The sequence below is a fragment of the Physeter macrocephalus genome, chromosome 4 (genome assembly GCF_002837175.3).
Source record: "Physeter macrocephalus isolate SW-GA chromosome 4, ASM283717v5, whole genome shotgun sequence".
NCBI classification, from domain to species: Eukaryota; Metazoa; Chordata; class Mammalia; order Artiodactyla; family Physeteridae; genus Physeter; species Physeter macrocephalus.
The window spans coordinates 68,209,797-68,232,205 of record NC_041217.1 but is presented as its reverse complement, the minus strand read 5'-3'; the positions used below and the strand labels follow the sequence as shown (position 1 = coordinate 68,232,205).

The following is a 22,409-nucleotide window of genomic DNA, read 5'->3' as shown; positions in this document are numbered from 1 at the left end:
GTGAGCAAAGGTAGGTAAAGGGTGCTTAGAATACAGAAAGCAGGAGCAGAGGCAAGACAAAGTCCTTTATTAGAAAATATATCAAAATCCCAGCCCCCTGAGCAAGGTCCAGAAGAGGGAGCTACTCCAGCACTGGCAGCAAGTACCCTGGGAGGGGCTTCCTTCAAACACACTTCCTGGGAACCATAAATAGAATAAATATTCACAGAGGTCCCGGGAGAAGTCAGATCACTCTTCTCTCCATGGAAAAGGAAGGGATTTGGGGTCCAGCCCTGCTCTTACCCCATGGGCAGGGGACTCCTAGGAGTCATCACAGAAAATCATGACATCAAGAATTCACAGTCATAAGCCCTGGCTGGCGACCCTAGAAAGAGGGACCCCAGGGCTAGAGGAGCCCAGCTCCAGTCCAGCAGTGAGGAGAGGCCCCTGCCCCCAGCACAGCAGTAGAGTTCATTTCCCCCACATCCTCTCTAAGCAGTGAGGAGCTGAGGGTGGGGAGAATACAACTCTTCTGATTCAGTTTCATGATTAAGGAGGAGTCAGTGTGAACCATGGGGAGCTGTGTGGTTGGCAGCAGGCAGAGAGTCGGGCCTGGCTGGGGGCCGGCGCTGCAGCATCTCCTGACGGAAGGCCTGGGAGGAACCAGGTGGGTAACGGGGACCAGAGGGAGTCTGAGGACCCCGAGGGTCAGTTCCAATGTCTGCTGTGATGTTGGTATAGAGAGGGCCCAGCTCTCGAGCCAGCAATCGGTATGTCAGTGAGTTCATCCCATCTTGAGTCCAGGAATTCCGGGTTCGGACCAGGAGGTCAAATCTGAGGATTAGAGATTGGAGACTAAGACCTGGAAAGGAACAGCCAGGAATCTAGGAACCTTCAGGAACTGCCTGGCTAGGGTGCAGAATCCTGAGGATCCAGTAATAATTCCCAGGCAGCTCTCCCATCCTACCTGTGGGGATTTTCCTCGTTGCCCTTATCTCCTCGGTGCTTCACCATCTTATAGTGTCCCACAGATGTGGGGGGCCGAGAGATCTTCATCCCAGCCAGGCGTACCCTATGGGAAAAGTGAGGGCAACTTGGAGGATCCAGAGCAGAAGAAAGCTGCTGACACGTGAGCAAGAAGAGCTAAGGCTAGCAAGGACGGAATTGCACGTTTCTTTACACAAAGAACAGCTATTACTAACTAGGCAAAAAAAGTGCCAAGTACTGGAAGGGGAGAGAAAGTCAAACAAGGAAATGGCTGAAGAGAATGTAAAAGCCTGGGTGCATCCAGATCCTCAGGGCCTACTGCCAGGCACCCTGGGGGCTTTAAACAATTGGCAGAGGTAGATTTGCACCTCCCACCTTTGTTTCCTAAATGGCTCCCAGGAGCTGCCCCTGCAGTCTGGAAAGGACCGGGAGAGGAGCCATTTTCTCAAAAAGGTAGGGCAAGACTGGGAGTCACAGACCCAAGCTCAGCAATTCTTATTTAGATGAGTAGCTGAGCTGCCTCAGCTCTGCCACAACCCCTGCCCCTCACCCACATTAAGAAAAGAGTGGAACCAAGTAATCAGGACCTGGAAAGAAACAAACTCCCACTCTGACATACAGAAGCAAGAAGTGAAGATAGCCTGGGAAGGTACTGAAAGAATACATAAATTTAGAAATTGCTGGGTGCTTTACACACAGAGAAGACAAGAATTCATAGAGATGTCATACCAGAGGACAAAGTGGGAGGAGAAGCAATGGGTCCAGAATACCAAGCCCACATAGTCAAATGACAGATAGGAAATTGGGTCAGCTAAGGCTGAAGGTCAAAATGTTTCACATGCTAAAAATAAGTTGGCATCATGCCAATGGCACAGGCTTTTTTTTAAAAACAAAAAAAGTGGTTCTGGGCTATGTGGAGCTCTCCCAGCCCTGAAAGGAAGTGTGGTTTGGATGCAACCCTAGCAGAGGCAGGACTAAACTGTCTCTACGCCCCTTTCCAGCTCTGGAATCCCGTGATACTATAGCCTAGTGATCTGATCTTCTCTCCCAGGAACATTACTAACCAGATCTAAGAGACTGAAGGATAAAAGAATAGGGAGGAGCAAGCAAAGCCTGACCTGGGTAGACTGAAAAGACTAAGGAAGAGGAATGGGCACAGTGCAGGACCAGAGAGCTAAAAGTTAGTGGTAAAGGGCCATGGCTAGGGGTGGTCTCAGAGGACAGTGATCCAGGCTGGGGTTAGGGACAGAGGTGGTGGCAGGAAGTCTGACCTGGTAGCAATGTCATCATCCTCACCACCCCAGCCCCAGTATTCATTGGGGAAGCCATTCATCTTCAGATACTGGTCAGGAGTGAGCGCCGAGACCCCTCCAAAGTACTGGGGGTACGGGAGGCTGGGGAGAGAAAGATCCTTGGATTCCACAAGTCTTCTGGGGGGCCATCCCTCCTTCTTCCACTGGGTGGTGAATTCCTGCTTCCAGTACCCTCTCACGCCCTCTACCTGTATCCAAACTTGTTCATGGCAACAGCAACATGCCGGGGTCCTCGGGGGTCGCACACATAGAGATTGTGGTCGTTCTCTGGCAAGAGGTCCACATCATGCAAGAACAAGCAGTCCCATTCTTCATCACGCAGGGCCTCCCGCACCCCAACATTCAGCAGTTTGGCCCTGTTAAATGTTCCATTTCCAGCCTGGAAGATAATGGCGGAGGACCAAACTAGGTCTATAGGTAGCATGGAAAAGAAGCATAAAAGTGAAAAAAGGGAAATCAAAGTGGGATATGGGACAAGGAGAATGAAGAGAAACACAACATCTTTTTCATTCAACAAAAAATTTTTTGAACATCAGTATGTGCCTGACACTTACATGCTGCTATTTAGCATTTAATCCTGACAACAAACAAAACATGTGGAACAGGTGGTATATTAGTTATCACTCTTTGCCTCATTTTAGCAGGTTGGGTATCTTGCTCAAGGTCACATATGGAACAAGTGGCAGAACCCAGAATTTTAGCCCAAATCTATCCACTTCCAAATTCAAGAGTGGAAAAATCATGGAAGATTATAGGACAGTGGGAATATCCTTAAGGAGAAGTATGGGACTAACAACGTTGGCAGAGCAGTGCCAGTTGCTGCTTTATTTTTATATGTGTGTGTGTGTGTGTGTGTGTGTGTGTGTGTGTGTGTGTGTATATTTTTTTTTTTTGGGGGGGGTGCTGCATTGGGTCTTTGTTGCTGCACGCAGGCTTTCTCTAGTTGCGGCGAGCGGAGGCTACTCTTTGTCGTGGTGGCTTCTCTTGTTGCGGAACACAGGCTCTAGGCGCGCGGGCTCAGTAGTTGTGGCTCGTGGGCTCTAGAGTGCAGGCTCAGTAGTTGTGGCACATGGGCTTAGCTGCTCTGTGGCATGTGGGATCTTCCCGGACAGGGCTCGAACCTGTGTCCCCTGCATTGGCAGGTGGATTCTTAACCACTGCCCCACCAGGGAAGCCCCCTGCTTTCTCACATTCAACAGTCTGACCCTCTTTTTTTTTTTTTTTGTCTGACCCTCTTAAAATTATTTCAGGGATCCATTATATGATAGTGGAGTGGAATTTGTTTGAGGCTTCCTTATAAGAAAGAAAATCAGAAGGTTATGGGAACTGGGGGTACCTGGTGGATGACATAGATGCCATAAGCAAGCTGCTGGCGTTGCAGGAACGGGTGCAGGTGGTAGAGCAGCAGGCGCAGGTGGTGCTCCCGGGCACGATGGGGCACAATGATGGCTGTTCGGGACCGGGGCTCACACCCTGCAGGGCGGTACCGGCCCCCCAGTTCCACCCGGGGATTCCTCTCCACAATCTCTGCCAGTGACGGCACTGGGCTAAAGGACACGGACACGGGACCCACTGTTGGGAGGGAATGGCAAGGTCAGGGATTAGAAGGGCAAGAAGAACTGTCCCTGGCAGTCTGATTCTGGGGCTCAGCTCCCCCAAGGGCTTGCTCAGAAATCTCACAAAACCTTAAGTTCGCCATCACTGGGAAAGCTTTGCAAAGTCTGGAAGGTGAAGGCTCCTTACCTAGCCTACCTTCTTATTTAAGGGTGCCATAACTCCCCCTTGCCTCACAAGGTTAGAAGCCTACAGTTAGGGGATGGAGAGAACAGATGGACTTCCAACTAACTCACTAAACTAGGAGTGATCTACAAAAGAAGCAAGTCCTAGCCTGAGGCAAGAAGAGCCCATAAATGGGCTGTGGCTCAACCCAAGACCCCAGTTGAAACTCCAAATTTAGAGTCCATTCTATCTCAACCTCAGCCTCCCTTCCAGTTACGTGACTCTCCTGTTCTAAGACCCACTCCTGCCATCCTATTGCTGTCCAAGCCTCCCTGTCCCCACACCTCGGCCTTGCCTTCACTTCTGCCTTCCTTCTGCACTCACCTAAGAGAGGAGATCGTTCTGGACAGTAGGGCAGACCTTGAGGAGCTGGGGGGGCCCCTGGGGCAACAGGGGCCCCAGGCAGGTGACTGAGGTTACTATAGACATCATGGGGATGAGAGTAGTCAAATGTCGGCTCCTGCTCTCGGCCAAATAGAGCGCTGAGGCTTCGGAAGCCCCCCAGCGACAGGTACATCATGACAGCCAGCTGGGAGCCCACAAGCAGGGCCAGAGTGCAGGGTCGCTCCAGCAGCCTCCGCAGCATCCTGGGGTGTAGTCTGGAGAGGGAGAGAGGAGAGTGCTGGGGCAGGCAGGGAAAGAGCAAGCCAGCAGAAAGAGATCATTGGGCAGGGATGAAGGTGGTGCCAGGGGTAAAGAGGAAAAGAACAAAGTCACAGAAGGGAACACACAGGTGTATGGAAAGAAATAGAATGCTACCACTAGCAGACCTACCACCTGTCACTTCCAGTCCAAGTTTCACTCTCCTCCACCCCTCCCTCAAACCACTCCTATCACCTACTATCAGTCCCCAAGAATGCTTACATCATTCATGTCCCAAGGCCATTTCAGAGCATTCTCTGGAGAACCTCCCTTCCAATTTTAGAGGGGGTAGAGATAGACTCACCTAGGTTCAAGCTGTCTTCTTCAGGATCATGGGGACTCCACGGGGTCCCGGGGGAGCAGAGATGTGAGGCATTATATAAAATTGGAAATGTCACAGAGGACAGAGAAAGGCTCCATCCAGCACTCCAACAGCAATCTTAGGACCAGCTGAAACAGAAGTGGTCAAGGATAGCCAGCCACCGGCAGAGGGGCAGAGACGAGGATCAGGGTGAAGCGGGTCCCCAGCTGGGGAATGGAGGGAAAGTGGTTGGAGAGAAAAGGGGCGGAGCAGCAGATACTAGGTCCTTGGCCTCTCCCCCGTAACCCTCTAGTGTGTCAGATTCACTCTGTACTTAACCATCCTCCACCCCAGCAGGACCAACCTGTTTGGAGAGTAGGGACAGGGAAGCTATTGGAGATCTTACTTTCGCCAGGGGGTGAGGCAGTCTTAACAGGACTGTGGAGTGGCCTCAAGAGAACCCAGGGAGGCGGAGGAAACTGGCTCCTTTCCGTTCTTCACGCTTCTGGGAGCTAGCTCCGCAGGTGCAGGGAGCGTGACCACCTGAGAGCTGCATGCAAACAACCTCGGAGCGCGGCGGGGAATAGGATGCGGGTAGCACTCCCTACCTTGTTCTACCTTTCCCCGGTCCTGTCGGAGGTGGGGATCAGGGGTTATTGGTGAAATGAGGTAGGGAGAGGGAGGGCTGGGCAGAACCTGTCAGAGGTACCTGGGCTAGCTCACCTAGAGGGGCGTGGTCAGCGCTCTGCAGGGGGTTACAGCCCAGTTGTTTCGCAGCACCCTCATCCCACCCCAATCTCCTCCTGTGTTTGCTCTACCTTGCAATATGAGCCCACCGGCCTCTGTCCATACTTGCACTTACGTCCCCCTCCCTGCTCAAGGCTGTCTCCAGCCTTTACCCAAAACTTCTCACCTTCCCAATTTCCCGAACCTTTCTCCCGTGCCTCTCACCCCACCAGCCCCAGACCACACACCTGACCTTCTGCAGCCAGTCGTCACCACCACCCCGACAGCCGGACAGAAACCGCTGCCGCCATCTTGGAAGCGGGAGCTGCGGGGGCGGGGCCTCGCGTCACGGGGCGGGGCCTCGGGTGGAGCCGCCCTGGCCCGCGAAGCGCAGGGTTTGAGCACCGCGCGGCCTGTGGGGCACGGTTGGAGCTACCGCGCAGGTTTCTCGGGGCTCGATCCCTCGGGAGAAGGTGCGGGGGCTCATCCCCACCGGACCGACTTCCAGGGGGGTTGCGGGATTGCGGGATTGCGGGATTGCGGGATTCCACCGCGGGATTCCACCCCCCACCCCTCACCCCTCACCCCTCACCCCTCACCCCTCAGACTTGTGAAAACATCAAGTCAAACCGGGACCTTTCTGGGGCCAATACGTACTGAGAGGCCGGTGCGTCGGAAGACCTCACTATCGCCCCAAGTTGACCTGAGCCCCTTTCCCAGTGTGTCAGCGGCGCCCCCTTTAACCTAGTGCCACTTATTATCAAAATTATTTCTTGCTCAGGGTACATCGTTGCAGACTGCTCTGGCGCATTTTTGTATCCCCAAGATATCCCGCAGGCCTTGAAATAGAAGCGGTTAATAAAACAAGGAAACGTTGAGCGTGGAGGGAAGGGCAGCGTCCGCTTTCATGTAAAAATGTGTTTCCCCAGATGTAAGAGTAAGATGGACGCTTCATTAATATGCAATATGTTTTATCTTGTGGCTTCTACTACCCCCTTAGCATATTGTGCTCCTTAGAAGCCGATCATCACACTGAGGAAACTTAAATAACTCGCAGTGTCTGCCTCAAAAAGCTCATGTTCTTTTGTGCGGGGTCGGGGTGGGGGTGAAGGGGGGCAGGGTAGTTGTACACAATATAGTGTGATAAATATGATAGCCTAAAAATTGCACCTCATTCACAAGTTGAAGTTTGGGAAAGGTTTCCCAGAAGAAGTGATGGCTAATGGGAAACCTGAAGGACTTGTCTATAGCATGTCCTTCTGTTTTATAAGATTCAGTCTCCATGGAGCTATTTTACAATTCTGTGTAGGTTAACTGATCCACATGCAAATTCTGTCCTGTCTGAGAGAGGTTCAATTAACCCCCTACTCCCCTCCCCCCCGCATTGTGGGAAAAACAAAACAAAACAAAACAATTTTGCCTCCATTTTCATATTTCTGTATTTCTGATCTGTAAATGTGTCTGTTCTTCAGATTTTTTTTTAACGAGTCATAACATCTGCTGGTTTCCTTATGAGTTAAAAAAAATCTTTTAACAGGTGTTCATTTTCATACGTGTATTGACAAAAACTCTCTCCTTGACCAAATTTTAGACAGGCTTCCCTGAGCCCTCTTTTCTAATAGACCTCATCCTGGGGCCTGTAGCCATTTTTAGCAAGAATCCTGCTAAGTCAGTTTAGCAAGAATCCCCTCACCCTTAATTTCTGATCACCCTGGCCTGCCTTTAGCAAGAATTCTAAGTTGGCTGAGCAAGAGTCTCCCTATTCTTGCTGTAATTTTCCATCTACTGACTCATTCTGCTCATTGGCTATTACTATCCACCTGTCCTTACTGTATTCAGAGTTGAACCCAATCTCTCTCTGATTGGGATAGCCTTGGCACCTATTGCAATAGTCCTGAATAAAGTCTTTCTTACCATTTTAACAAGTGTCCGAATAATTTTTTCTTTAACAGTGTGAGAGTCATAATTTTACCCTTTTCTGAAAATTATCTTTTAACAGATGAATAGTGTTCTAGACCCAGGAAACCATAGTGCAAAAGTCGGGAAATGAGGAAGAAATTAGGGAGTTGGGGAAATTAAAAAATGGATCAATAGGCTAAACGACAGAGTCAGGGGAATGGTGAAAGATGAAACTGAAGAGGTAAATAGGTGCCAGATAATGAAAGACTCCGTAAACCACATTAAAAGAGATTGAGTTTTATCCTGTGGGCAAGAAGAAAGCCTTAAAGTGCTCTAAACAGAGAGTGCTACGATCAGAACTAGGAATTTTACTCCGGTGGAAACGTGGAGTATTATTGGAGTGGTCAAGACTGGAAGCAGGGACCTATTAAGGAGGTTACCGCAGCAATCCAGGAGTGAGATGAAACTCATGCAAAACAAGGTAATATCAGTGGGACTGGAAGGAAGAGGACACCTTTGAGAACTTTTAGGAGGCAAATAGGACTTGGTGATTGGCTGGATGTGTCAAGTCAGAGAGTTAGAAGACTCCAAGAGGACTCCCGGATATCTTTTTTTTAATTAATTAATTAAGTAAGTAAGTAAGTAATTTATTTGGCTGTGCCTGGTCTTAGCTGTGGCATGTGGGATCTAGTTCCCTGACCAGGGATAGAACCTGGGCCCCCTTCATTACGACCGCGGAGCCTTAACCATTGGATCACCAGGGAGATCTCGACTCCCAGATTTCTAATGTGGACCACTGGGTGGATGGTGGCGACATTTAATGAGAAACAAAACTTAGAAGAGGCACATTTGGGGGAAACAGTAGAGGTGACAAGTTAAACTTTGGACCTCATGAGTTGGAGGTGCCTATGGAGGCTCAGAATTAGATAATACTGGATTTGAATACAATGGCAGCTTTGAAACCCACTGGCTGTGTGATGTTGAGCAATACACTCTCTGGGTTTCATCCACACAGTGAACCCGTCTTAAGTGGTTTTGTGATAATTAGTGAGAATTATGGAAAAGGGCCAGCAGAGAGCAGATATTCAATACATCTGATTTTGAGCACAAAGTAAGAGCCAAGTAAAAGCCCTCATTTTTTTTTTTTAAAGATCTCACTGTGTAGTGGAAAATACAGAAAATTGAAATGTAGTTCTTCTAGAGGATCCTTCCTCAGCCTCTGCTCCTCCACGGTGTTCTACTCTTGTAAAACTGACCTTCACCTTCTTATCCCTACTATCTACCATCTTCTGATAACTCCTCTACATTCATTTGCAAGCTCCCTGTTTTCAAGAACCTTCATCTCTACTCCTTTTCACCCTGGCCACATCCTGGGCTTAGTCATCTCCTAGAATTGCTAGTTTCTGAAACCTTAAATTCTAATATGCTGGTTTCCACCACAACATCCTATCTTTCTGTATTCTGAATAAATCCCGGGGCCCCTAGAGGCCCAGTCATGACACACAACATAACAGAAGAAACGCAGTCTAGTAATAAAAAAACTAATTTAACATAATTTAAATCTCTACTTAGTTTCTCAAGGAAACATCAGAGGCATGGGGGAGGGGAGAGTGAAGCAGGAGCACTTTTTTTTTTTTTTTTTTTTTGTGGTATGCGGGCCTCCCTCTGCTGCGGCCTCTCCCGTTGCGGAGCACAGGCTCCGGACGCGCAGGCCCAGCGGTCATGGCTCACGGGCCCAGCCGCTCCGCGGCATGTGGGATCCTCCCGGACCGGGGCGCGAACCCGGTTCCCCTGCATCGGCAGGCGGACGCGCAACCACTGCGCCAACCAGGGAAGCCCCTGGAGCACATTTTAATACACAGCTCAATGTCTTTAAAATCCTCTCTCCCCCACTTAACATTTTCTACCGAGATGGTAGCTTCTCCCCAAAACTACCCCTTCCAACTCTACTCAGTTGCTTACAGTATTATCCACCAGCTTCAAGTCTGTTCACTTTACTTTGATTTTGCATAACAGAGCAGAGCCTGGGAGCTGACCTAGCAAGCAGAAGTTCTTTTTTCTTCCACCACTACCCTACTCTCCAAAAGCCCTTATAGCTTACTTCTAGAAGGGGAGGCAGACACCTCCTCCAGGAACACTTCCTTGACCCTATATTCTATGCGCCTCTTCTATCATGGCACCTATCACACAGGTCTGGAATCTTTGTCTTACCTGACTGTCTTAGCCACCAGACTATGAACCCTCTGAGGACAGAGACCATGTCTTCCTTTTTCTTATCCCCTGAAAGTAACCTAGAACTTTTGGCACAAATTCTACAAAATAGCCCATTTTAGATCTGACCTAGAAAGTTCCTTGGTATACTTATTTTCTCATGCTAATGCAGGAGTGGGAAGGGAACAGGGAACAGAAGAGATTTGAGGGGAAGAGAATCAGCATGTGTTGACACTTACTAGAAGCCACACACAGGGCCAAGCATTTACATCATTATATTCTTAAGTTCTGACAACCTCTCCATAATGCAGGTGATAATATACCCATTTTACAGATAAAGAAACTGAAGCTCTCAGAGATCAAGTAATTTAAGATCATGCCATTACATCTTGGCTCTTGCAAAGCTTAGATTCAGTCTGACTCCAAAAATCTGTGTCCTTTCCAGACACTGTGAGAGAATGATTTGATTCTAGTTTATAACATAATGGCTTATTTATTGAACAAATAAGTGGGATGAACAATTCATTCTCACTGGGCAATTAGGTCAATTAATATATTTCCTCTGACCCATTTTCAGGCCCCAGTTTTCACATTTTCAGCTTCTCAATGCTTATTTGCATCTACACTATCAAGAGAATGTGCTAATGTATCTCTATGGAGTCGGACACCTGTAAGTCAATGTGTGTCACTGTTTGTGTATTTGTTTATTACTGGGTTTGTAGGGCCTGTTATTGGTTGCCCAAGGACTGTGAGGGATGCCTTCAATCTATACTTCCTCCCCTCCCTTTCCTTCCTAGAGCTACTTAAGTACTCTGGGCCTGTCCCCATATAAGGTCTTATCTGAGGAAGTTGTTCGGTATTGTTGTTCCCCCCCTCCCCCCATCTGCCTCTTTCTGAGCATTTTTAGAACTGGTGGTTTCCCGCAGCTGTCAGCTGGTTACTCTTGCTGCCAATGATTTTAGCTTGCCCCCAGCGACAGTCAATGGGGAAGGTGTTCAACTGGTTCAGAAGCATCCTCTGAGCCAATAAAATGTTACTACATTAAATTCTACTTTCTTCCCCTTTCCTCCCCCACAAGTCCTGACCAATGGGATGCTGGTTTTGTCAATTACTATCAATCTGGTATTTTAGAAAACAAAACACTGTAATACCGTATGGAGATTAAAGAAGTGGAGCCAGAGATGGAGTAGAAATGTAACCGAGTAGCTGCTCCCACGGCACCCCTCAGGAATGCTGGCTCTCCCACCCCCACCACACAAATAGGGGTTGGGCAAATGCCCAGATTTCCTCCACTCTAATCACTGAAGTTGAGAATCTCAGGGACAGAAAGAACTTAAAGAAATTGGCCCAACTCACAGTTATTGCTTCGACCTCTTCCCCTACCTTGAACACACAGGCACACTTGCCATCCCATAAAATAGTTGTCCATCTCTCCTTGAACTTCTGCAGGGACTGGGCTCTCTCAGCAATCACTGACTCTTCTTCCTCCAGCTCATCACCATTCTTTTTCCCTTAAGCACCAGATACTTGAACTGTCTCCATGCCTTCTTCGTTCCTGTTATTCCTGTTCCTCCTCCTGCTTGTACACCCACACCCCAGCTCAGGCCCATGAAGGCAATAAGTAGGCCAACTGAGGAGTCAGAGCTCATCTTGGCTCTTTGAGGGAGGTATGCCCTCCCCACATCCATAGCAAGAACTTGTTGGACTCCTGACATCAGGATATTAGGCAGTCTACAGCCTGGGTCTGGGAAGGGTGGTATGGGCGAGAACATTCCAGGAAGGGGTGAGGCCTTGCTAGGGATTTAGGGCCAAGATACCCATCAATTCTCTTTGAGGAGCAGCTCTCTCTTCTCTTCTCTTTCACTGTATGCCTCCCCCCACCCACCCATCCAATCACACAGGTGGCCTCTAAACTCAGTAACTTTCTGGGAAAAACTGCTTCATGGCAATCAGAAGCCTAGTCAATGAGTAAAGAGCTTTCTCTTAAAATAATGTATATAAGTGATTTATTACCGTCGGCACTAAAGAAACGTAAGAATGGCTATCATGATTACCTGTTCCTCAAGGTCCAGCCCAAGACTCACGCTCCTTAACTCTCATAGCCCATTAAGCCCAAGCGTCAATCTCTGTACAGTTCAACTTGCCCTTATCATACAGTTCTTTGTACCATCCAATATTTCTCTTTGTGGAGGTATAGTACAGAACCTTCCCCCAGATTGCAGTGAGCATCTTTATTTGTGTATTGTTTGCGTTTGTACTTTACATCTACTTAGCACAGAACTCTGCTTACTGTACCATCAGCTCATAGTATTAAGGTCTGTCTATAAACATGTTATTGGTGGTCCAATTTTGCTAATCAGATGAAATAGTTGAAGATCGCTCTGGCCTTGTCCCACTCTCCTGTTTCTCCCTCCTCTAGCCTGGTTGGTAGGAGGACAGGAGGAAGGGCCTGGCCCCAAGCACAGCAGTGGGGGCCACGCATACGGAAGAAAAGAGGCCGAGCAGAGTAGGGCGTTGCCCTGTTCCCAGTGCTGCCACGGGAGTAAGTGCCATACTTGGTGGTACAAAGTCCAGGGCACTGTGTAAGGCGCTGCCTCATACAGAACTTGAGCAGCGAAGCCCAGCCCCAGTGAGCAGAGTGCACACAACTGCTACACTCTCCATGGCTCGCCTTAAGCCCCTAGTCCCGGCACCATATCCCGAGCAGTATTGGGCAGCCCAGCTAAGAGCTACTACGGCAGAGTGAGGCACCCCTAGTTCCCCCTTTTCCTCCTCTTCCACTCCCTCCTCAGGGTCTTCTTTACCTACAGCTCCTCCCTCACCTCCACATTCAGCCCTTCTCCAATGCCTAGCAGTCCTGCTACTACCAGTCAAGACTCTAAATTCTTGCAGGGTCCACCTGCCACCCTTTCCCAACCCTGTTCCCTTAAGCAAAGTCACCTGCTCAGAAGGAAAAGTAGAACTGATTTCCGCCACCACTGAACACCTGGCTCCCCCTCACCTCAGCTCCCTCTCCATGCTTTTTTTTTTTTTGCCCTCCTGACTATCCCCTACTCCTCTTATTAAATTCCATTCTAACATCACATCTTCAAAGAAGTCTGCTGGGTTTACACTGGTTGATTCTGGGGACCCTGTACCAGTCACTTAGTCATAAGGATAACCTCTCACATGGGTGCAGCCTTCACTATCTTCTCACATGGGTACAGCCTGCACTATTTTGAAAATATTGTAACATTTGTTCAGAACAATCCTGTGGGAACAGGTATTTTTTAGCCCCATTACACACATGAGCAACCTAAGGCTCAGCATCCGTGACTTACCCACCACTACCAGCTAGGAAGATGCTGAACCCCAACTTAGATTCAGACCCATCGGCTCCCGCTCCAGTGCTCTTTCTATAACAGCTCCCCTCAACTAGCACTCTCGTTACTAAGCGCTTGTTTGCTTTAACGCTTTTTTTTTTTTTTTTTCCTGTGGTATGCGGGCCTCTCACTGTTGTGGCCTCTCCCGTTGCGGAGCACAGGCTCCGGACGCGCAGGCTCAGTGGCCATGGCTCACGGGCCCAGCCGCTCCGCGGCACGTGGGATCTTCCCGGACCGGGGCACGAACCCGCGTCCCCTGCATCGGCAGGCGGACTCTCAACCACTGCGCCACCAGGGAAGCCCGCTTGTTTGTTTTGACAGTAGTGTTCCAGTTATCGTTCACATTCATGTTCTTGTCAATTGTGCTTGTAGCCAAGTGTTTATTACGCCTGGCTACATGTGGTTGGGAGCCTCCAGAGATCAGGGACAGAATTGTCCTTTCTCTGACAGTCCTTCAAAATCCAGGCTAGGGTTCTGCCAACCAAAGGAACTGGGCCTGGGGGACAAGGGCAGGCACCACTGACGCAGATCTTTGCCACCTTCAAATGCACTGCAGACTCCATGGACAGTGGAGCTGAGGACGGTAAGGTGGTGATAATAATAACTGACAGCAGCTGACATTTGTTGAGCACTTACCAAGTGCTAGGCATTATGCTAGTTCTTTATTTACATTAATCCTTATAACAAATTTCCAAGGGAGGTATTATTATTGTCAAATGAGGAAACTAGTGTTCAGAGATGTGGAGCCAGGGTGCAACCCACATCTGTCTGACTCCAAAAGGAGCACATAAATAGCAGAATTCAATTTATATTTTAAAATATGATAATCCCTTACTCCCTGAAGGCCTATCCTACCCTTGACTCTTCCTCTCCCAGAAAATAAAATTCAGGGAGAGGAAAGCTAGGCAGGAGGAACCTCACACACACACACACACACACACACACACACACACACACACACACATCTTCTCACACACACACACGCACACACACAGGTCACTTACACCTATCACCACCACCCTGGATTTCCTAGACAGGGTGAGGGCTATGAGGACAGTGGGTCAGTTTCCCCAGGACCCTAGCCCTTATCCCCTTCCCTGGTGCTAAATAAAAGTGAATAAATACTAAATAAATACAACCGGGGTCTACCCTGCCTTCCCCCTCCCTCCTGTGACCAGCAGGGCAGAGGGGGCAGTTTAGATAGGGGACTATCTCCCAGCCCCTTCCATCCACCAGCCATCCAGGGCAGGAAACCCGGGCAGGGCCAGCCTGCTCGGTAGGGCAGAGAGGAGGGGCGGGCTCATCTCACAGCCCCTCCCCAACTGTGTCTCGGTGCGAGGCAGCTGCCGAGCCCCCTCATTCTCCCAGCCAAGTCCGAGGCCCCGGTGCCCAGAAGGGGCAGCCGGGACGGTGAGGTTATTTCCTGCCCGCCCAGGAGCGCCGCCGGAGGATCTCCAGAATCTGTGCCTTGCGGTGCACCCAGTCCTGGGGAGCGGGGCGTGGCGTTGAAGGGGCTGGCCAGGGCACGAAGAAGCTGTAGCGGAGGCGTACGTTCTGGGGGTTGCCAGCCACCAGGACCTCCAGCGTCAAGGGCTGAGCCAGGGGCCCGTGGCCGGACAGTGTCTCCGAGGCTGCAGTGGCCCCGCTGTAGCGCAAGCTGACTGCCCCGGGCAGGACCACGTCTGTGGGGGAGGGTATCAGCGTGTATTCACCATTGAGGGCATAGGAGCCGTCGGGGAGCTTCAGGGCCAGGTAGAGGCTCCGGACACCAGGGGTACCCTGCTGCCGGACCAGGATGTGGGTGGCCCCTGCGGGGATGGTGACCACATTGTTGTATCCGTACCTGTGTGCAAGGAGTAGAAGAGAACTCAGCATCTTCCTGAATCCTCTCAGCCTTTCTGAGCTGTGTTTGTATGATTGTATGTGTGTAGAAGGTTGTCTCCCCAGACCTACGTGAGCTGTCCAGCCTAGACCTAAGCTACATGGAAATGTGCCCTCCTTCCTCTTCTCTCTGGGCCTTTACACCTGCTGCCCCCTTACTGAGGTGCCCATCTAAGCCCCGCCTCCTTGGTGCCTGTCCAATTCCTATTCTTCCTCCAGAAGGGAGGTCACCTCCTGGGAATCCCTCCCTGATGCCCACAAGTGCCCTCACAGCAGCCCAGGCTGACACCTTTGTGCAGGTGGGACACTGCGCTGTAACTGTGAACTCGTCTGTCTCCCCTACTAGACTGTACGTGAGCTCTTTGAGAGAAGAAGCAGTGTTGAGTTCACCTCTGTATCCCCAGGGCCCAGAACAGCATCCAGGAATGTGGGAGGAGGAAATAAATAGTGAATGAACCTGAATTTTCTGAAGGAGCCAGACTGCTTGCTGCAGCTAGAACCATCCCCACCGCACACCATGCACTTGTCAAACTTCTTTTTGGAGCCAATGACGCGGTCACAGCCGGCATGGATGCAGCGGCCCTGGACACAGACTGAGGAGCTGTCTGGGGAACAGGGGGTCCCATCTACCACCTGAGGAGAAGAGAGGGAGCGATGAAAGGGTCTTCCTTAGTCAAAACGGGTTGGTAAGTCGAACAAGACCCATATCCCATCAGGGAGGGGATGCCAGAAAAGTTGGGTGAGGGAGGGGATGTGGATGGAATGTGGAGAGAACCCCAGCCATTGTAAGGGATGATAATCATAAAAGCCACCATTTTCAGAGCACTCACTATGAATTAGGCACTGTGCTAAGTGCTATATAAATCTCACAACCACTATTTGAGGTTTGTAGAGATGGAACACTGAGGTTTAGAAAGATTAGGAGCTTGCCCAAAGGTTACCCAGCTGGCAAGCAGAGAAGCCAACACGGGAATTGCAGGTCTGAGTCCCAACCCCAAGCCCTAAATCTTGGTGGTACCGTCCCAGCTGGACACTAGAGGGCAGTCAACCTGCAGGCATTCTCCCCAGAACAGGGGTGAAGGATGCAAAACTGCTAGGCTTGTTCTTCCTTCTTCAGCCTCAACCCAGGGCCCTATCACAGAGAGGGGGTGCAGGGACATTGCTGCCTCCAGGAGGCCTGTCCAGTGAGGGACTGGCCATCCATGAGCTCAGTGAGGCCACCACTGTAATTTGCCAGAGGAGCCCATGGGAAGGGGGTCAGAGAAGTGCCCAAAAGTCCACACACTTCCATTCTCACAAAATGGAGCACTGGAAGATGGGGAGAGAGAGGGAAAGAAACCAAGGGAAATGGGACAGGCTACAGCTGCCTGATTGGCAACTTATCCAGCGTCCAGGGCTAGTTTTCTAAATACCCACGGACAGAGAAGTCTGAGTGGACCCCTGGGCTGGCCGAGCATGGCTGTGGGAACGCCAGCAATAGTGCTGTTTTGGATCTCTGCCATCAGAAAGTAGAGGGCGGGCTGGGCAGTGTGTGAGCTTAGACAGGGCCCCGGGGCATCCTGGTCCTCACCCGTGGCTCCAGCACATAGTAGTAGCCCAGTGCCCGGGCCTGGCAGGTGAGTTTGCACTGGTCCCGGGGCGCCACGCCTGTGTAGCGAGGAACCCAGTCCATGGGCCCTGGGAAGTTCTTGAAGAGGTCAGTGCGGTGGTTGTAGGCAGCACACTGCTCTTCACGGAAGGTCAGCGCTGTAGGGTTAAAATGGACAGTCAGAGCCCCTCTCTCCTCACGCTGCCCCACCAGCCCCTCCACCTAGCCTCTCAGACCTCCAGACAGCATGGCAGCTGTCTCCCCCACAGACTACCTGTCACTCTCCTGAAGGGTAAAGTCACTCCCCTCAACAGCAGGGACAGTCAACACCTCCCCGGTCCCTGAACTCAAGGGACAGTCCTTTCTGTCCTACCAATCCCTCCCCAGGCTCCCATCCCTCCCACCCCTCACCTGAACCAGTTGGGCAGTCCTGGGTATTGCAGGAACGAAAGCGGGTATGGCGGCCCTCACAGTACTTGCCACCATTCCGGGGGATGGGCCGTGTGCAGTCCCGGGAAGAGAACTGGACACCACCTCCACAGCTCCGAGAGCAGCCACCCCATGATCCCCAGGGGCCCCAGCCACCAGCCTGTGGGATCTGCAGAAGGACAGAATGGACGAGTGGGATAAATACACTCTCTCGGGCTCAGGGCCACGCCCTCCTCCCCCAGGCCCTCTGCCCCTCCCCTGCCCTTGGGATCTCACATTGAAGTCCTGGAGCTGGTCCATGTGGAGGCAGCGGCCACCCATACAGGCCTGTGCGGGCCCACAGGGGGTACCATCAGCCCAGGGTGAATGCTTGGTCTGGCACATGGAGTGGCCATTGAGATGGCCAGAGCACCAGAGGGCTGCACAGGGCGGCGGCAGCTGCGGACAATGGCGTGAGTCAGGCCCAAAGGTCAGCTGGCACTGGTGGTCAGCATCGTAGTCCTTGCCGGGGAAAGTCACAGGCAGATGCAGGGGAGCCTCTGGCTTGTCTAAGAGACAGTGCCCTGGGAAAAGAGGCAGGGGTATGAAGTCACCAATAGGTTGAAGGGGTGCCAGCCTTGGGCTCCCCAGGGCCTGACAGATCCTAAAATCCAAATTCTAGGACTGGAAGAAGCTTTAAATAGCAGCTAAATTTATTCAATGCTTATTATGTGATGAACATTGGCTAAATGCTTGACCAACAGTATCGTGTTTAATCATGGCCAAAGCCTATGAGGTAGCTACCGTTATTATGCATGTTTTACAGATCAGCTACACAGAAGTGAGGTAACTTACAGTCACACATCTACACACATCTAAAGAACAGGATCAGGATAGGAACTCAAAGCACTAGATCTTCCTACCTATTCTAACCAGCTACAGAATTCTTGAGTCTGCTTCTCATCAACAGCCCTGCCCAATCATAGTCATACGTCTAGGCATGCACACCTCAAGTGACAAGGCAGTCACCTCTTTCACAACTAGCCCCTTCCAGTGTTGGACAGTTGTGGCCCTCAGAAGGTCAGTTCTAATTCTATTGAGCCAAAACTTGCCTCCTGTAGCTGTGCTATTTATTCTGAGAGGAAGTAGGAACCACACAAAGGCAGCAGCATTTCTCACCCCGTCCCACACTGCAGAGGAGGCACATTGGAAGGAGTCAATTTGGCCCATGTGAAATGCGGCAGAAGAGAAAGTACAGTGGGGGGGCAGGAACTGGGTGCTGCACGAGGGAAAGGCGAGTGCCATCTGCTTACCATAGCCATTGTCCAGGAAGTCAGTGATGAAGCGGGCACTGCAGGGGGACCAGGGCTCCTCGGGATCCACGTGAGCCATCACAGGAGCCATGACATGGCGGGAGGTACTCCCAGGTCCATTCAGACCAACACATGGCTTTGAGTTGTCGTGAAGCATGTTGAAGACATGGCCTGTGGGAGCAGAGGCCCTGTTAGGGTCCAAGGGTCTCATCCCTGTGCCTTCAGGGGGCTGCAGGCCCATCATAAGCCTGGTTGCAGCTATGGATGGCCAGATCCATTCCCCATCCCAACTTGCCCCCAATGTCTTTCCGGTGCTCCAAGGGCTTCTCAATATGTAGCCCCCCTTGCTCTGTCTCCCCTCTCCCCATGATACACTCAGGGCCCCTCCCTACCCACTTTTCCTTATAGCCAACATTCCCAACCCTGATTCCATCCACTCTATCACTGACTCTTGTGAATAATCTCTCTCAGTACTGTGCCACCTCCCCTCCAAACACACACACACAGTTCACAGTAGATTTCTACACACTATCTCATTTAATAGAAAAATCTAAATGTTTGTCTACATCCGGAGCAGAGATAGGTAATGGCTCTGGACCTAGGCCTGGGGAAAAGGAAGAAACACCTTGTGACTTGCATTTGTACCCTGGTGAGCTCACTGTCCCCTCACCTCACCCCTGATAGCTCTCTCACTCATCACAGGTGCCCCATGACCCCACCCGTACCTTACCCAGTTCATGAGCAGCAGTGAAGGCTGACTGGAGCCCATCATCCTCCACGATAGCACAGCTCCGAGCTGGGTCACACACAGTGCCCACATCAGCCATGCCTAGAGTGTCACAAGTAGAGACCCCACACAGGTCCTGTGGAGAGGGAGATCAGAGACAATACATGAGGAACCAAGACACCAGCGTCCACTGGGCTGAGATCCAGATTAGTGGAGACCTGGGCACCGCGTATCCAGCACTGTCAGGACCCAGATAGCACTGGCAGTGTGGCTGGGGCCAGGCACCATGTTGAACAACTCCAGGGGCATCATTTACATCACAGTCTGTGCAGTGGTGCTTCTTGGAGTTGTGCAGTGCATGGCCTGAGGTGCTGACTGGGGCCTCACCTGACGGGTAAACAGAATGGCCGTGTCAAAGTGGTCAGGGTCCGAGTCCTCGGGGGTGTTGAGTCCTCGCTGCCAGGCACAGAAGCTGCGCAGGGTCTGGGCGGCACTGGGCCCTACTTGGGGCCCTTCCTCACCTGGCCCCAGAATCACTAGCCGAGTCACCACCAAGCTGACGGGGTTGCGGATGCTTGGGTGCTTGAAGGCCTTGGCCGCTGCTGCCATGACCGTCAGCAGGTAGCGCTTTAGCCCAGCACCGTGAAATGCCGCCATCTTGTCATCTGCCACCACCAGGGTCTCCACAAATCTACTCAGTGAAGCAAAGCGCTGGAGAGGAAAAAAGGGGAGGAGGATCCTGAAATAGCCTCCCAGACCCATGTATCACTTCTCCCCTCCCTTACTTCCTGGGTCTGGAACTCAGCAGAGCCAGCTGGGCCACATACATCCCACGGGATTCCTGATGGGTCTTGGTGGGGCCTCCCCCCCAACTCCAAATCCCAGGGCTTTTGTGGTAACGCTGAGAAATCATCTGCTGGTTCTGAGAAGGGGAGGGGATGGGGATGCCACGTCCCAGGGCTATGTGGGCCCAAGAGGTGAAAAGCAGCTGGGACTGCCTCTGGGAGGGACTTTGGGGTCCCCCATGCCTGAGTGTGTCTGGGGCTGCAGGACTGGGGCTAGAGGGCTGGGCTGCAACGTGTCTGCCCTGTGTGGTTGGAGGAACAATTCAGTCAGCAGCTAGGGCCAGGGCCAGATCTCAGCGTGGCGGGCGTGGAGGGAGCGTCTGGTCTGGATTAAAGCTAGAGAGGGAGGGAGGGAGGAAGGGAAGAAGGGGGGAGACTGGGAGTGGGAGGGAGGAAGGATGGAGCCTCAGGCAGCCTTACAGTCAGTCCGCAATGTGGGAAGGGGACGGACCAGAAGGGGGTTCAGGATGCCTTTCCTCCCCAGTCCACTCCTGCCCCAGTTTGCAGTTTGCCAGAACAATTTTGAAGACAGCATCGGAAGCCAGAGGCCAATCTCTTGGGCCTCAAACCTCACTCCTTTCGCTGGTGGTGAAAATCAAATTGGGGGCCCAGAAAAGAGTCAAGGCCAAGGGGCTATCAGGAGGGCCTCACTGTTGGGGACTCTGCCAGTAGGATGCCATGGCCAGGCAAGGTCGGGGTGGGGAGAGAGAGCGGTCATTCCCAGCATAGCGTCTCTGACCCACCTCTGGGAAGCCCCTTGGGATCAGTGGTCTGGCTAGGAGAAGGGTTGGGGCAGGGAAAAGCCAGAGCCTTCCCAGGAAAGGAGACCAGTGGAAAGCGAAAAGGCAGGCAGAAGGGAGGGAAGCAGCAGACTGGCCAGAAGTGGAAGTGGGTGGAGAGAAGGTGAATAGGGGTCAGTAGGACAGACATGGCAGGAGGACACTGCAGGACACAGACTCCAGGGCTGCCTACCTTGGCTCTTCGTGGGCTGGAACTGGGGTTCCCGGGAGGAGCCTGGACGTTGCAAATGGGGCCCTGGCCGCTGGCAGGACTCTTCCGGCGTAGGATGTGAGCCCCAGGCCCACCAGCAGAGTTAGGGGTGCCTCCTTCCAGGGGCTGGATGTGGAGTTCGGTCCCTCGATACTGCAGCACCCCTAACAGAGCTCCCCCATCCCAGTGCAGAGATGCCACCGACTCCGGATCTCCGTTGATGGTGCCAGTGAGGTAGGTGCCCGGCTCCGCCGCACCCAGGAGCTCAGGCGCCCGGCCCAGGTATTGCACCGTCAGCCCCTCCACCCGCACGCCGGGGTCCTGCTCCAGCTCTAGTAGCAGCGTCTCCCCAAAGGCCGGCAAGCGGTACCACAGCCTGGCAGGGGTGCCCAAACCAGGCAGGACGCTGTCGTTGAGCTTCTCTGGAAACACGATCTCCTCCTCCCGGGGGAGGGGGCTGGCCGGCCAGGCTGAGGGCAGGAGGGAGGCCAGTAGCAGCAGAAGCAGCCCGGAGACGGGCACGATGGGAAGCAGCAGGCGGGGTTGGATTCCCCGCAGGCAGCACTCCGCCAAGCCCCTCCCGGGATGCAGGTCCGTCCGGGACATGGCACTGGTGCTGAAGCTGGGAGGGACTGAGGCCGTCTGGGCACCAAGTCCTCCTCGCCCTGGCTTTGGAAAGCTCCTCTCTGCAGCCTGGGGGCTCGGACCCCTGCCAGGGTCAGAGGCAGAATTTTCAGAGGGTCTGGGGACCTTCAGAGGAGATGGAGAAAACTTGGCCCTTAGGCTTAGGAGAGGTGCCTAGTGGTCTGGTTCCTCCAAACTCTCCTCCCACACCCTCCTCTCCTGGATCTTTGTTTCTCCCTGCCTGTGTCTTCTGCAGCTTCTCTGGCCTCTCCCTTTGCACTCCCTCAGACTCTGTCTGGCTTCGCTTCTGTGCCTGTCCTCTCTCTGCCTCCTTCCGCCGTGCCTTTGTTTCTGTCTTTCTCCTCCTCTCTCTCCCGTGTCTATGTGTCTGTGGGTCTCCCTGTGAGTTCTTCCCAGCCTTTCTCCGCGCCAGCTCTTTTAAGCATCCTGAGCCACTACGATTGGCTGAGCTATAAGCCATTCAGCCAGGAGCTCTGGTGGTAGGACTCAGATGGGTGTTTCATTGCTTCCCAAAAATCTAGTTTTTGTTTTCCTTTAAAAAAAAAATGGGACTTGCCCAGGGGAGGGGAATCTCTAGCAGCCGGATGGATCATAGGCACTGGGCCAGCTGATGACATAGTCTTTTCCCAAACCCCACAGTCAGCTCTCAGCTGTCTCTTTCCCTTTTTGGTGGGACAGAGCCCCAGGAGGGGTAGGAAGTCAGGGAAAGGGCCTGGACAATGCGCGAAGAAAGGACCATGGTCCCAGGAGAATTCTAGCTCCCACTGTCTAAGCTGGCACATCCTCCCTTTTCTCAGGGATCCCTCATGATGC

General features: G+C 52.0%; 2 protein-coding genes across 9 annotated transcripts; both read right to left on the bottom strand.

The window, feature by feature from the left end:
• Positions 1–52: 52 nt before the first annotated feature.
• Positions 53–6,072, bottom strand: B4GALT3 (beta-1,4-galactosyltransferase 3). 8 transcript variants are annotated; one of them, XM_055084254.1, is made up of 8 exons: positions 5,976–6,072; positions 5,005–5,150; positions 4,383–4,657; positions 3,616–3,851; positions 2,468–2,658; positions 2,238–2,360; positions 947–1,051; positions 53–813 (listed from the first exon to the last, which is right to left on the bottom strand). In XM_055084254.1, the coding sequence occupies exons 3-8, from the start codon at positions 4,642–4,644 to the stop codon at positions 540–542; spliced, it is 1,191 nt and encodes a 396-aa protein (XP_054940229.1). In that variant the 5' UTR covers positions 4,645–4,657; positions 5,005–5,150; positions 5,976–6,072; the 3' UTR covers positions 53–539. The 8 variants fall into 8 exon arrangements, with proteins under 8 accessions (XP_054940229.1, XP_054940230.1, XP_054940233.1 ...); XM_055084255.1 differs by having other exon boundaries at positions 5,005–5,631; positions 5,976–6,064; XM_055084258.1 differs by having other exon boundaries at positions 5,005–5,228; positions 5,976–6,056.
• A 7,747-nt stretch (positions 6,073–13,819) lies between these two features.
• ADAMTS4 (ADAM metallopeptidase with thrombospondin type 1 motif 4) lies at positions 13,820–22,028 on the bottom strand. The gene is made up of 9 exons (XM_007112275.3): positions 20,934–22,028; positions 19,504–19,827; positions 19,120–19,252; positions 18,390–18,560; positions 17,374–17,660; positions 17,080–17,266; positions 16,651–16,826; positions 15,538–15,713; positions 13,820–15,042 (listed from the first exon to the last, which is right to left on the bottom strand). Exons 1-9 carry the CDS (start codon positions 21,555–21,557, stop codon positions 14,616–14,618), a joined length of 2,505 nt encoding a protein of 834 aa, XP_007112337.1. The 5' UTR covers positions 21,558–22,028; the 3' UTR covers positions 13,820–14,615.
• Positions 22,029–22,409: the final 381 nt, after the last annotated feature.

Coding starts and splice junctions, on each gene's coding strand:
- B4GALT3 (XM_055084254.1), bottom strand. CDS start 4,644: ATGCTGCGGAGGCTGCTGGAGCGACCCTGCACTCTGGCCCTGCTTGTG. Junction 2,361..2,467: donor ATGAACAAGTTTGGATACAG/GTAGAGGGCGTG, acceptor TTCTCTCCCCAG/CCTCCCGTACCCCCAGTACT. Junction 1,052..2,237: donor GATGATGACATTGCTACCAG/GTCAGACTTCCT, acceptor CTTTTCCCATAG/GGTACGCCTGGCTGGGATGA.
- ADAMTS4 (XM_007112275.3), bottom strand. CDS start 21,557: ATGTCCCGGACGGACCTGCATCCCGGGAGGGGCTTGGCGGAGTGCTGC. Junction 19,828..20,933: donor CCAGCCCACGAAGAGCCAAG/GTAGGCAGCCCT, acceptor TTTCCTCTCCAG/CGCTTTGCTTCACTGAGTAG. Junction 18,561..19,119: donor CACTGCTGCTCATGAACTGG/GTAAGGTACGGG, acceptor CTGCTCCCACAG/GCCATGTCTTCAACATGCTT.